At 37.4% G+C, this 13099-nt stretch overlaps 1 protein-coding gene across 12 annotated transcripts in view; it reads left to right on the top strand.

Annotated features, from left to right (window-relative positions):
- The window catches only part of KIF1B (kinesin family member 1B), a 142512-nt gene that overhangs the window by 50158 nt on the left and 79255 nt on the right, over nt 1-13099 (top strand). For 4 of the 12 annotated variants that reach the window (XR_012381374.1, XM_073903364.1, XM_073903358.1 and 1 more), the window contains exons 8-15: nt 479-556; nt 1282-1347; nt 2031-2048; nt 5784-5859; nt 6595-6673; nt 7730-7872; nt 8809-8850; nt 11613-11824. Coding sequence is in view for 11 of the 12 variants with exons in the window: in XM_073903364.1 (XP_073759465.1) it covers nt 479-556; nt 1282-1347; nt 2031-2048; nt 5784-5859; nt 6595-6673; nt 7730-7872; nt 8809-8850; nt 11613-11824 (714 nt within the window). In the remaining variant the exon portion in view is untranslated. The remainder of the gene's footprint in view (nt 1-478; nt 557-1281; nt 1348-2030; nt 2049-5783; nt 5860-6594; nt 6674-7729; nt 7873-8808; nt 8851-11612; nt 11825-13099) is intronic. The other 8 variants (XM_025855680.2, XM_025855678.2, XM_025855679.2 and 5 more) reach the window with 5 other exon arrangements.

Here is a 13099-nt window from a genome sequence, read left to right as displayed (position 1 = left end):
CCGTGAACATTTGTGTACAAGTCTTTGTGTGGATATTTGCTTTTGTTTCTCTTGGTAAATACCTGGGAGTACAATGGTTGAGTCTTACGGTAGGTATATGCTTAGCTCTGTAGGTCTACAACTCTGCTAAACTGTCTTCCAGAGTGACTGTATCATATTACATTCCCACCAGCAGTGTGTGAGAGTTCCAGTTGCTGGAGGCTTCATATTTAATATGCCATTTAATGGGTTATTGAGTTTTATATTTTTATGACACACCGTTATAAAATATGTCATGTGTATTTTAAAATTACTTATTTGAACCAAGAAAATTGCTGTGAACTTTTGTGCATGCGGTGTCTTTTTGTGCCATATGTAAGAGCCCTAACTAATATTTGTAGTCTTCTTCATGCCTGATTTTTAATTTCCTGCCTCTTAATGTCTTCTAGTTCTGCATTGCTTATTTTTGAATTACCCCAATGTTCTTATTCTTGACCAGGTCAGTAAAATCAGCTTGGTGGATCTAGCAGGAAGTGAACGAGCTGATTCAACTGGTGCCAAAGGGACTCGATTAAAGGTATTTATTTTATCAAACAGTTGACCTAGTCAGTAAATGTTCTGTAACGTAGGTCAGCAAACTATGGCCAGTAGGTCAAATCTGACCTGTTGTAAATAAAATTTTATTGGGACACAGCCACCTTTGTGTGCTGTTTACAACAGTAAGTCTGAGAGCTTGTGACAGAGACCACATGGTCTCTGCAAAAACCTTTACAGAAACTTCTGCAAAACTTCTGCAAACTTCTGCAAAACCTTTACAGAAACATTTTGCTGATGCCTGATCTATAACTTCAATGAAAGATAAGTAACATAATGTAATAGTTAAGGAGGACTTGATGGTCAAGGTGAAAGGTGAAAGGTGTTTTGAGGAACAGGCTGGATGGAAGCGACACTGATGGTACAAGATCCGAATGTGAGAACACACACAGCCCTCTCCAGAGGGATGCTTATTTAACAAGAGCAGAAATTGCATGTTGGTGAGTTGGGGGGAAGAAAGCTGCGTCCATAAATTTTTGGGGCAAGCCATCTGCCAGTACTCAGGACTGTGGGTTAGGTGTGTGGTCCTGGCATGGCATTAAGTGAACAGGGGAGAGACTGAGGACTAAGAGAGGTTTTTAGAACTTGTGGTCATAAGTAAACAAAGAGTGCTAATATAAGGCTTAATTGTATCCTATGCATTATAGATGATGTGGCAGTAGAAGAAATTCTTCATCATAATTCTTTCATGTTTGGTATTGATTTCAGGAAGGAGCAAATATTAATAAATCTCTCACAACTCTGGGCAAAGTCATTTCAGCCTTGGCAGAAGTGGTAAGTATTATATACTTGGTTACATGGGAAAACTTGTCTGTTCAGCAAATGTACTTGATGATATTTTATGTGTTTATGAAGACCGACCTTTTTTGGCCCTTTTCTGTAATCTTTTCAGATAAGATCCTAGGTATAACACACTTTGACTTTCTACTGAACGTAAAAGAGATTAAGGAGAGTGAAAGTAAACATAGATCTATAAAGGCTAGACTGAAAACTAGCTCTTTACAAAGACCTAGGGTTTGATTCCTTGTTTAGCCTTACTTCAGATTTCTCATCAAAACCAAGGGTTTTTGTTGCATGTTCTTTTCCTATACAATCTTTTTTAAGTAGGATGCAGTACCTTTTGGAGTTTTTTAAGCATTTGCCTTGGTGAATGCTGTTGATTTGGGGGGCCAATAATATACTTTTTAAAATTGTGTTATTCTTTTCCTATTCTTTAACAGTGGGACACTAAATCTGAAACACTTTTGTATCAGGGGCTTCATTTTTTTAGGTTAAAGGCTAAGGAAGTACTAGTCATTGTGCATTCTAGTTTAGTATGTCATTTGAATCCCTAAAAAGAATCAAATGCTTTCTTGCTTGTTTCTGAAAAATCACAATCAATTTATTACTTTGAAGTACTTTCTGTTTGAAGGCTTACCCTGTGTTCTCATTCTTTCTTTTAAATGCTTCATCTGTAGGATAACTGCACCAGCAAGGTACGGTGGGGTTTGTTAGACACTGAACTAGCTGCAGAATCAGTTGTGATGATTGTAAATCCTCAGCAGGATGTATGGAGGCATAAGTAGGAATGGAACCTTGAAAAATAACTTCTTGTTACTTGCTTTCTGGCTCTGGAATTTAGAATTGCTGTTTAGAGTGACCATGAATCATGAGACTGCACATCAAACCTAATTTAGGGAATATGATGTGTTTTGGAGAAGGAATTCAGAATAAAGGCACAAGAGAGAAACTGAGGAAGCTTCTATATTGTGTTATCGTAATGATGTTTCTCCTAGTGATCTGTAGGACTGTCACTTGAAGTCACCTATAAACTTCTTGAAAGGGCAATAAAGATATTTCTTATGGGTACTATTCTAAAATATAGCTGCCTTCTTGAAATTATTAGGATATTTTTCTTAAACCTCTGTATAATCTTGTTTCCTATCATGAAAAGTCGTGGATTATTTAAATTGTTAAAAAAATTTTTTTTCTACTCTTTGGTTATACATAAAGTGAAGGCTGTAGAATCAAGTTAAAGTCTGTATCTAGAACACATGGTCTTTGCATCCTTTTAATCCAAATATGATAGACTTTTCCTTATATTTCCTTACAAGTACTCTAAAATTTCTTAGTACTATTTTGCATTTATAATAGAGCACTCAACAATTCTGAATCACATGAGTAACATTGGAGATAAAGGCAATATCTGCAATGAAATATTTTATTTTTTTTAAAGATTTTATTTTTTTGAGAGAGAGAGAGACAGCGTGAGCAGAGGCAGAGGGTAAGCAGACTCCTTGTTGAGCAGGGAGCCCGATGTGGGGCTTGGTCCCAGAACCCGGAGATCATACCCTGAGCCAAAGGCAGACGCTTAACTGACTGAACCACCCAGGTGCCCCTGCAAGATGAAATATTTTATACTTGTATTTTAAAATATATAGTTTTGTTCTCTACTTGTATAAAAATTACTTAATAAAAAGTAATACTGGGGCGCCTGGTTGGCTCAGTCTTAAGCATATGTCTTCAGCTCAGGTCATGATCCCAGGGTCCTGGGATTGAGCCCTGCATCAGGCTCCCTGCTCCGAGGGAAGCCTGCTTCTCCCTCTCACAGTCCCTCTGCTTGTGTTCTCTCTCTTGCTGTGTCTCTCTCTCTCAAATAAATAAAATCTTAAAAAAAAAAAGTAATACTTTTTTCCTGTTTCTTTTGGCTTATTGGAAAAAGCTGCCTTAGGTTTATTTATTTATTTTTATTTATTTTATTTATTTTTATTTTTTAAAGATTTTATTTATTTATTTGACAGAGAGACACAGCGAGAGAGGGAACACAAGCAGGGGGAGTGGGAGAGGGAGAAGCAGGCTCCCCGCTGAGCAGGGAGCCCGATGCGGGGCTCGATCCCAGGATCCTGAGATCACGACCTGAGCCGAAGGCAGACGCTTAACGACTGAGCCACCCAGGCACCCCAAAGCTGCCTTAGATTTAAAGTCTATCTGTTATTTGATATTACTCAATAGTGTGGATATTCTTCAGATATCTAATCTGAGTCCCAGAACCATGAAAGCTGTTAAAATTTAGTTGTTTTTCTAACTTGTCCTGTCCATTTGCTCATTTTTTTTTAACATTCTTTGTCAACCAAAGGAAAAGTTTTACATTTATCTGCATATTTCCCATATTGCTCTGTGCCATAATAATTTGCAAATGACTTTTTTAGAATTAGTTTTGGAAAATCCAGTTTAGAACTTTGCATCTATGCCATAACTATAACGGATCAAAGACAAATTTTAGTTTTTATGTAATAAGCATAATTTTTGGTGAATTAAAATGTACCGTTATTCCCACTGGGGAGAGAAACAGGATTATTATTGTCCATACTTGATAGCACTTCTTTTTAGAGAGGCTAGTGATGTAAGTAAGTAAACCTGTTTGGGTAATTACTGAGGCCCTTATTTGTGAGAATAGATGAGATTAATTTGTGTAAGAGAGCAAATAGAAAAGAAGTGGCTAAAATTCTGAGATATTTTCATATGGAAAATGTGGAAGTTCTCTTCATGCTTCTTTATTTAGCTACTCCTTCTTAATTTAGTCTAATTGACCAAAATGAAAATAGAACATCTTTTGGCGAAGAGAAACTGCTTATTTTTATAGTACTGTTTGCAATGTTTGTAAGTGACGTACTTTAGATCTTGCAGCATTTTCAGTACTAACTATAGGCAAAGTGGAGTGTTTAGGTGTAGTGAGGGGCTAGAGAAGGAAGAATTGAGGTCTCAGGACTCAAGAATTTTGCAATGGACTGATAGTCCCACTAAGCTGTGATTGACTGAGAGGGTTAATTCTCCCCACAGGTCTTTGTCATTTGGAAATAGATCCTGCTATGGGAAATGACTTTCTCACTGGTGGAAAGTGTGTCTGTGGGTGGGATAGGATGAATTGGAGGGAATGTTTTTGATAAGAGATGGAATTAAATTGCTACTTGCCTACTTCCTTTCCTCCTTTACAGACCAGAGGTCAGCTACTTAGTACTCTTTTTCTGAATACCCATATTTTCGCAAGAACTAGATCGTCCTTAGTTTAACCTCAGATTGTACCAGGACTGGGGAGAGATGTTTATCAGTGAACCCTGGCTTCCCCTTAGTGGCTTCTTAAATTAGCACGACCTAGTCGTCAGCCAGGACATACTGCAGTAGCTGTTATCTGCAAAGGATTTGCATTAATTTTTACTTTCAAAGGATGTAATTTCCTCCATTTTAGTACTGGCTTTGTATTGGTGCCTTTTGCTGTATCCTGTGATAATGAGGAGGGTTATAACTGTCTAAGTCAATGCTTGATACATGTATACAGACGATTCATCTTGCAGTCTTTACAAATCTCCAGATTAGCAAATCACATCACTGTCTTTAGACCTTTTCACTTTGAGTCCTAACTCTGTTGGTTAAATTTATCTGGGGTGTGATTTCTTTCTAAAGAAACCAAATGTGTATTACTTTATAAGAGTTGTTAGAGATGCAACAGTCCACTTAATGATTTGGTGATTGGCCAAGTAAATTCGTTAACTAAATGACTTGGCTCCTGCACATCTAACCTGGAATGCCCAGGATTTATATTTGCCCCTCTGCAAAAGTAAAAAATCATTGTTTGAGACTTAAAGAAAAAAAGAACTCCTTCTCTGTTGGAAATATGTATCTGAAATATTTATTTATAGGTGAAATGTTGGATTTACTTTAAAACACTACTAGCTGTAAAAGATATGATATAGACAGGCTATTAAATTAATAGTATTATATTGATGTTAAATTTCCTGAATTCAGTCATTGAACTGTGACTGTGTAAGAGAATGTCCTTATCTGCTGAAGTATTTAGGGATAAAAGGGCATTGTGTCTGCAATTTATTCCAAAATTATTCAGGAAGAAAAAGTATAAAGTGTTTGAGGGATAATAGAAACATGATTGGCAAAATACTGATAACGGTTGGAGTTGCATGATGGATATATGGTCAGTCATTATGCTGCTCTCTAAACTGTCATGTACGTTGGAAGTTTTTCAAAATAAAATATAATGAGAAAAAATTACTTTATTGCATGAACTTTGGGTATGGTGAAGAATTGAAGCCATGAGTGTTAAATTTCAACAGTGATAGGGTTCTACTATAGTTTACTCAGGAATTTTAGACTTGTTTGCCTTTCATATGGATTTTTCCTCCCTAACAATACTAAGACCATTTCTTTCTGTTTAATAGAGTAAGAAGAAGAAGAAGACTGATTTTATTCCTTACAGGGATTCTGTACTTACTTGGCTCCTTCGAGAAAATCTAGGTACGTTGATCACTGGTGTGTAGTTATCTTTTTAAAGCTGTTTATTGATTATCTTTTGTGGTTAATTGTCTTATATGTTTGTTTTGGAGAAAAATAATCTCCAGATAGCCATGTTACTCTTGATTTAAGCTGGTTGGATTTGCTTACTTTTTTTTTTTTTTTTTAATTATGTTATGCTTACTTTTTAATCAGGGTTTTCTCCCCCATCTTGTTGACCTGGGAACATGGACTGTGGTGTGGTCGTGTGGTTTTCTTACTAACCGTACCTGCGTCAAACTATCGCTCCTTCTTCAAACCTCTTTGGAAGCTCCATGTTACCTTTTTGCTGATGGTTTTGACCTTCAGGTCATTCTCTTTATTCTCTGTTCTTTTAGCCTCTTTCTCTCCTTCCTGTTAGAAGGGAGTGATGAGCTATGTCAAATGACACTGACAGACGAAGAGACTGAGAATGGCTTGCTGGACTGTCCACGTAACTATGACTTTGACTCACTAAGAGCACTTTGGTGGCGTGGCTGAGGCCTTAACTGGAGTGGGGAGAGGAGAACTGGTCACAGTAGATCCACACACCAAGATTAACAGTATAACAGTGCCCGGCATGGGAACATTCAAGACACTTGTTGACTCTTGATTAAATCTTAGGATCTGAGATGGTGTTAACTAATTTGACATAAATTTAATAAAATTCTTCTTTCTAAAATGAGTATGATTTGCAATAACCATGATTCATCTTCTTAGGTGGCAATTCTCGGACTGCAATGGTTGCTGCTCTGAGCCCAGCAGATATCAACTATGATGAAACTTTGAGCACTCTGAGGTACTCCAGTTGCTCCTGATAGCTAAATAGAATACCGTGCCACCATAAGTCATTTTGTTATGCCACTGGTTTTCTTATGCTATATGGGTAATTTTTTATGTAAGTAATGATCCATCCCTCTCATAACAGGGAAAACATGGGTTGGGGGGATTTCTATTTATTTTTTGGGCGGGGGAGATTTTTATTGTAATAGAATTTACCTATTTATGGTTTTCAATTTCAGTTAACGATATTCATTTCTGTAAAAAGAAGTTCCCTTGTGTTCATCATTATAGAGATGCTCAACTCTTAACAAGTAATACAATTATGAGTACACATAGTGTTAAAAAAAAATTACAGAATGTTCACTAATAGAATAGAGTCGGCCCTTGAACAACACAGTAGTTAGGGGTGCCAACCCTCTGCACAGTCAAAATCCACATATAACCTGACTCCCCCAAAACTCAACTACTAACAGCCTACTGTTGACCAGAAGCCTTACTGGTAACATGAACAGTTGATTGATGCATATTTTGTATGTTGTACAAATACATATGTATATGCATATAAGTCATGTGTTTTCTTACAATAAAGTGAGTTATAGGAGAGAACATGTTATTAAGAAAATTGTAAGGAAGAGAAAATACATTTACAGTACTGGACTGTGTTTATCGAAAAAAATCTGATTATAAGTGGACCCATGCAGTTCTAACCCACGTTGTTCAAGGGTCAGCTGTTATTTCTATATATGAATAGTTTTCATTACTTTAATATGGAACTTTCTACTCTTCTCCCAGTGATGGAAAGAACCCTATATAGTCTCACAAATGCATTTTGAGTCCTCTTTTTGGTATTTATTTCTTTTATTATTTTGGGTAAATCACTAAAATTCAACTGAGCCTTTTTCCTCATCTTGATAAGATATTATAAAACTTTCTATGCATATGTTATTAGTAAGGCTCATAAAATGTGTAAATACTCAAGCTGTTTGATTTAGAGTTAGAAATAATGGCATGTTACTTATGAGAAGTAGAGTATCTGAAGAATGGCAAAAATGAATGTTCTTTTTGGATATAGATATGCAGATCGTGCAAAACAAATTAAGTGCAATGCTGTTATCAATGAGGACCCCAATGCCAAACTGGTTCGTGAATTAAAGGAGGAGGTGACACGGCTGAAGGACCTTCTTCGTGCTCAGGGGCTGGGAGATATTATTGATAGTAAGTGAATTAAGGATCAACATAAACTCTAATCTTTTCCTCTTCAGGGTTCTTATATTTAAACTTAGATTCAAAGAACATGATGAAGTTAGATGGTATAAAAGGGTTTTTTTTGTTTTTGCTTTTTCTTTTAAAAAAATCCAACAAAAATGATCTCAGAATCTTTCTTTATGTAGTCTGTACCAGGCTATCCAGCTGAACTCACGAAATTAGTTTTAGTAAATATGTTACCACTTATATTTTTATTAGATTTTCATTTTAGATCAGCAGTGAAGTTTATTTGGAATGTTGAGTTTATTCTCACGGAGAAATTAATCACTTTGTAAAATTGTTACTTGAAATTTTTGTTTTTGTACTGGGGCTTCTCTGGATTAATGTAGTAGTGGTAATATATGTGTAACAAACCCACCATTCCAGTCCCCTTTCAGATAAGATTTACCTTTGAGTGGTATCTTTCCCCTCCTGCAGAATGATTGAAGGACACTCCCCACCTGGCTCCCTATGAACACACGAAGGGAAAAATATCCATTTTCTGTCAAATTCAAGAACTAGACTTCCAGAGAATACTATTTTACGGTGTTGTCTTAAAATGAATCTTTTTTTAACCTCTATGATCTGTCTGCATAATGTCTAATCAGAAGTTAACTGGATGATTCAGATAGATTAGTATATGGGTTTATTTGATAAAGTATATTTTTATTTTTTGAGTGAAAAATTAATATTTAAATTCTAATAAGATTTTCAAAGTCTCTTCTAGTTTAGTAGTTCTTCTTACTGATTAACACCTGAGTTTAAATGAATACAGTGTGCAAAATGATAATCTATTCTAAGTGTTAATTTTTTTCATCTTCCCAAATGCTGCTCTGTTCCCTCTCTGTGTCACTGCTGAACCTGAACTTTGACCCTTCTTGTATTTTCCCTCCTGCTTACCTTCAGTTGATCCATTGATCGATGATTACTCTGGAAGTGGAGGCAAATGTGTGTATTTCATGTATTGGTTATTTCCAGTACTCTGATTTGCTAATCTGCCTCTGCTGGATCAGCCTTAAAATGAGCTTTGCATGCCAGCAATCCTAACAGGGAAATCCCAGACAGAGCATACTATAGATTCAGAAATGATCCTGTTTTTGCCTTTCTCCATGTAGCAAATGCTGCTGAATTTCAGTTTATGGGTTAAGTAGTTTAGAGGCTTAAGAGTCTCTTGCTGCTTCTGCTCTTCAGTTTTTCCACTTACGTGATTAAACTGAATCCAAAGTCCTAGAGGATGATGATGGTGATGACAGCAGCTCACATTTCCTGAGTGTTTATAGTGACCTTGAATGTATTATCTCACTTAATCCTGTCACTGATTCTGGAAAAGATTCTGTTATGCCCATTTTACCCATGAGGACACCCTTGCCTGGGTAGTTAATTTGCTCCAGAGATCCCATGGTTTCTGTGTAGTTCAATTGGATAGTGTAACTCAGAGCCCCAGCTTTTAATATCATTACTATACCTTTTTGGCCTCTTGAGATCCTTCACGTGTCTGATTATTTAATAGAAAACTCATTTTAAATTAGCTATGTAATTCTGAGCCTTGGTGTATGTACAGTTAAAAACAATCACTTCTGGTTGGCTAAACTATCCCTGACTGAGTAGCTCTGAGTGTTGGGTTAGCACTCACCTGTGCTTATGCTAAGTTAGTTTCCTCCATATCTTGGGCCTCAGCTTACATGGTGGTTAGGAAGACTTTTTTTCCCCCTCTCCTTTTCTGGAATTATACATTAGATTTTAAAAACTTGGGTGTCTAAAATGTGTGTTTGAAATGAGACATTTTTATGAAGGATCACACCTCGTTCTCTCCATAGATATCATTAAGTTGGTGAGGACATGATTTCTTACCCTTTTAAGATAATTCATGAGGGGATTTTTATCTTAGAAGAAATGAAGAATCTTGACTTCTTGGTTAAGTTTTAGATTTTAATTGATTTGCTTGTTCATTTAATGAGGCATGTAATAGGGCTTGAAGGGAGGAAATACATAGAAGAAAACAAATGTAGCCCTGGCCACTGTGATGAGGCTAGGCCTTGAAGACACGGTAACACTCCAATACAGAGTGACTCTTGACTGGAACAGCTCTGTCTGAGATTTCCAAAGCTGACTGATACTGATGTGAGAAAAACACCATCTTGTTCTTGCTTTTGTGCCCCAGGTGGTGCTGTCAGCTTGTTGCCTCACTCTTTTCTGAGCAGTTGTGGCATCTCCCAAAAAGCTATGCATGACTAAGTTTTAATTTTGTCTCCATGCAGGAGAGCAGCCCTGACTACTTCTGAATTTCCATTTCAGTCTACTATTAATTTCTTTTAGGGCTTGCATGTGTCCATTGGACCTTCTAAGCTCCACCCATCCTCTTCTTTCCTACCTTGCTGCCATCGCTCGATGGCTGATTTTTTGCTCCAGTTCCTATCCCCCTTTTAAGACTTGCTTGTTTTCCTATGTTCTATATTTGCAGATGGTGGTTTTCAAACTGTCTTGAAGCAACCACTGGTTTTAAGGGGTTTCAAGAACTGGCTTTGATTAAGTAGAAATGAGTAGACCCAGAGAGAGCAAATAATAATGTTTTCTGACTCTGCATTGACTCGTATCATTTAAGGAAAACTTAATTCATTTTTGGTATGAATTTTAAACAATGTAGGTTTTCTCACATTTTTAAACATGAGCTAATTTTAAAGTAGAAATCCATCAATACCTATGGTTTTCCTCTGGTGTCTGTTCGACAAAGATGACTAATGAAGGAAAGTACAAACAGCAAATTAATGAATTTTGTTGTTTGTGGCTCTTTTTATCAAAACTAAATTTAAAAACAAAACTTACAGTTCTGTTAAAGACCTTAGTAAGTGAAACTATGTCCCTGGAACTTGAATTCCATACTAGGAACTCAGCTCACACGTGACTCATGGAGTACTGTTAGGCAGAGTAAGAGCCTCACTTTGCAATAATAAGCAAATAATCAGCCTTGATTTTTGCTTGTGCTGATAGATGAGTGTAAACTCTACCAACTTCATTAATTTGCTAATTGTTCTTCCCTGTTGAGGTAATTGGCCCTGAGTTCTCAACCAGAACTTACACAAAATTCTTGTGATTTCTACATTCACCTCTCCTTTTTTAAAAAAAGGCATATGTTAAAGATGCATTTTAGCATGTTGAAATGTTGCTATACAAAGGACACTACAGATTTTTGTTTTAACTATAGTATCTTCTTGGGAATTTTTGCTGAATGCCATAAAATACTGGGCCAGTTTGATATTACTGATAAATAAATGTTCATCTTTTTTCCTATACCATTACAAACTACTGGGATTTAAGAGTAGTGGAAATCTAAAACATTGTAGATTTGGAGCTCTAGAAGGAATAGAAGGAATGTAGCATGTCTTGTTTACGGAGAGTGCCTGAGCATTATCCTTTGAGGCTCGGGTTACCCCCTATTAAATACAATGTTAACCCACCCTGGAATTTTTTAGTTCCTAAATTTTTTAGTTTCAGAAGTGGTTCTTAACCTCTAGGAGATACCAGTATTAAAGACAGACATGTTTTAGAACTGCCATCTAGAACAATTGTAACTTGTCTTTGTATTATAGTGTGTCTTTGGGCGCTTTAATGCTATCCTTTCTTACGCTGGTGTTCCTTCCTGTCTTTTTTTCTCCCTCTGCTCCTTTCCCTCTTTTCCACTTTTTCTGCCTTCCCTTCTTTCTGTCTCCCAGATCTGAAAGATTTTCAGAACAATAAGCATAGGTACTTGCTAGCCTCTGAGAATCAACGCCCTGGCAATTTTTCCACAGCATCCATGGGGTCCCTTACTTCATCTCCATCTTCCTGCTCACTCAATAGTCAGGTGGGCTTAACATCTGTGACCAGTATTCAGGAGAGGATCATGTCTACACCTGGAGGAGAGGAAGCCATTGAACGTCTAAAGGTAAGTAATAATTCAGACTGAATGAAAGGTGTTCTCTGTAGCTCCACAAAGCATAGTTGGTCTTAAAAATCACTGAGATTTTTGTTAAGGATACGGAAGAACTTTCTAACTCTTAGAGGTGTCCTGAAAATGGAATGTGCTGCTTTATAAGATAATTTCTTTTTACCAGAATGCTTGAGTCTCACGTGGCCAGGCAGAGATTAGAGAGATGCGTGGCCAGATCATAGGTTGGCCATGAAAATAACTGATAAATAGATAATGTCCTTTAATTCCCAGGTAGTTTATAAGTCACAGGGACATTGTGTAGTTAGAAATTTATTTGGAAACTAATTTGTTAGAACATTTGGATTCATTTGAAGATGGAATTCTGTATGGAGCCATGTTTGTGTTAGTAAAATAAATAGACAGCCAAAAGAAGGCTGGAGCATGTGAGTGGCTTTACCAGGTTTATTGAGAGACATGTGAAATGATAACTTGTGGAAGCTCATAGGAAGTCTTGGAACCCTGTTATAACTGCCATGGGAGGGCTGCCTCCTCCTACGCTGGTGCCCATGAGATCAGGGGCCTCAGTGCCATGTTGTGCGCTTGCATCCTGCATGTGCAGGTCCACCTGCCATGGCACCCAGCTTCACTTTCCCAGTCTGTGGTTGGCTCTGTTGGGGATGTTCTTGTCTTCTTCGTGAATATGAAAGTGCGCGGTAGCAGCACCTGCTGATTCCTGGCTTCTTCCTTCCCCTCAGTGACTGCAGTGAGAACAGACCATGCCATCCATCAAATCACTCTGACAGTATCACAGATGCTTTTTCTTTCCCTGCTCATTGCCTCCAGGGTGATCGTTTGATCCATGCTTTTGGGCCTTTGTATTCCCAAGGGCCAGGGCAGGGAAAACAAGGAGGGCAGAGAAAGCGTTTTCGGGAGCTGGGAAGTTGCAGTTGTATTGGCAGACCTCTTTGTATTGCACTCAGTGCTCTCCACAACTGCCGCTCGCTCGAGCACTGTTGAGAACAGTAACACACTTGGGCAAATGAACGATGGAAAAGGTTTGTTGAGCCTTTTCACCGCTAAAAGGGAATGAAGCTTGATAATTAAAGATGGCAGAAGGTTTCATTTCAGTTTTCAGGTGAGGCCAAGAAAGATTTTATATGAAGACTGGGCCTCTGCTTCTTAGTCAGCCTACCTTTTTCCTTCGCATTTTTTACTTACTTCTAACCTAAGGTGCTTCAGAAACAAAAGTAATGATCTTGTTTCTTCCTTCAGAACATATTTGTAGGAAGT

The sequence above is a fragment of the Callorhinus ursinus genome, unplaced genomic scaffold (assembly GCF_003265705.2).
Source record: "Callorhinus ursinus isolate GAN/ISIS: 27379988/994484 unplaced genomic scaffold, GSC_fseal_2.0 scaffold18, whole genome shotgun sequence".
NCBI classification, from domain to species: Eukaryota; Metazoa; Chordata; class Mammalia; order Carnivora; family Otariidae; genus Callorhinus; species Callorhinus ursinus.
The sequence above is the reverse complement of the archived record's forward strand: the minus strand, read 5'-3'. Positions and strand labels throughout refer to the sequence as shown.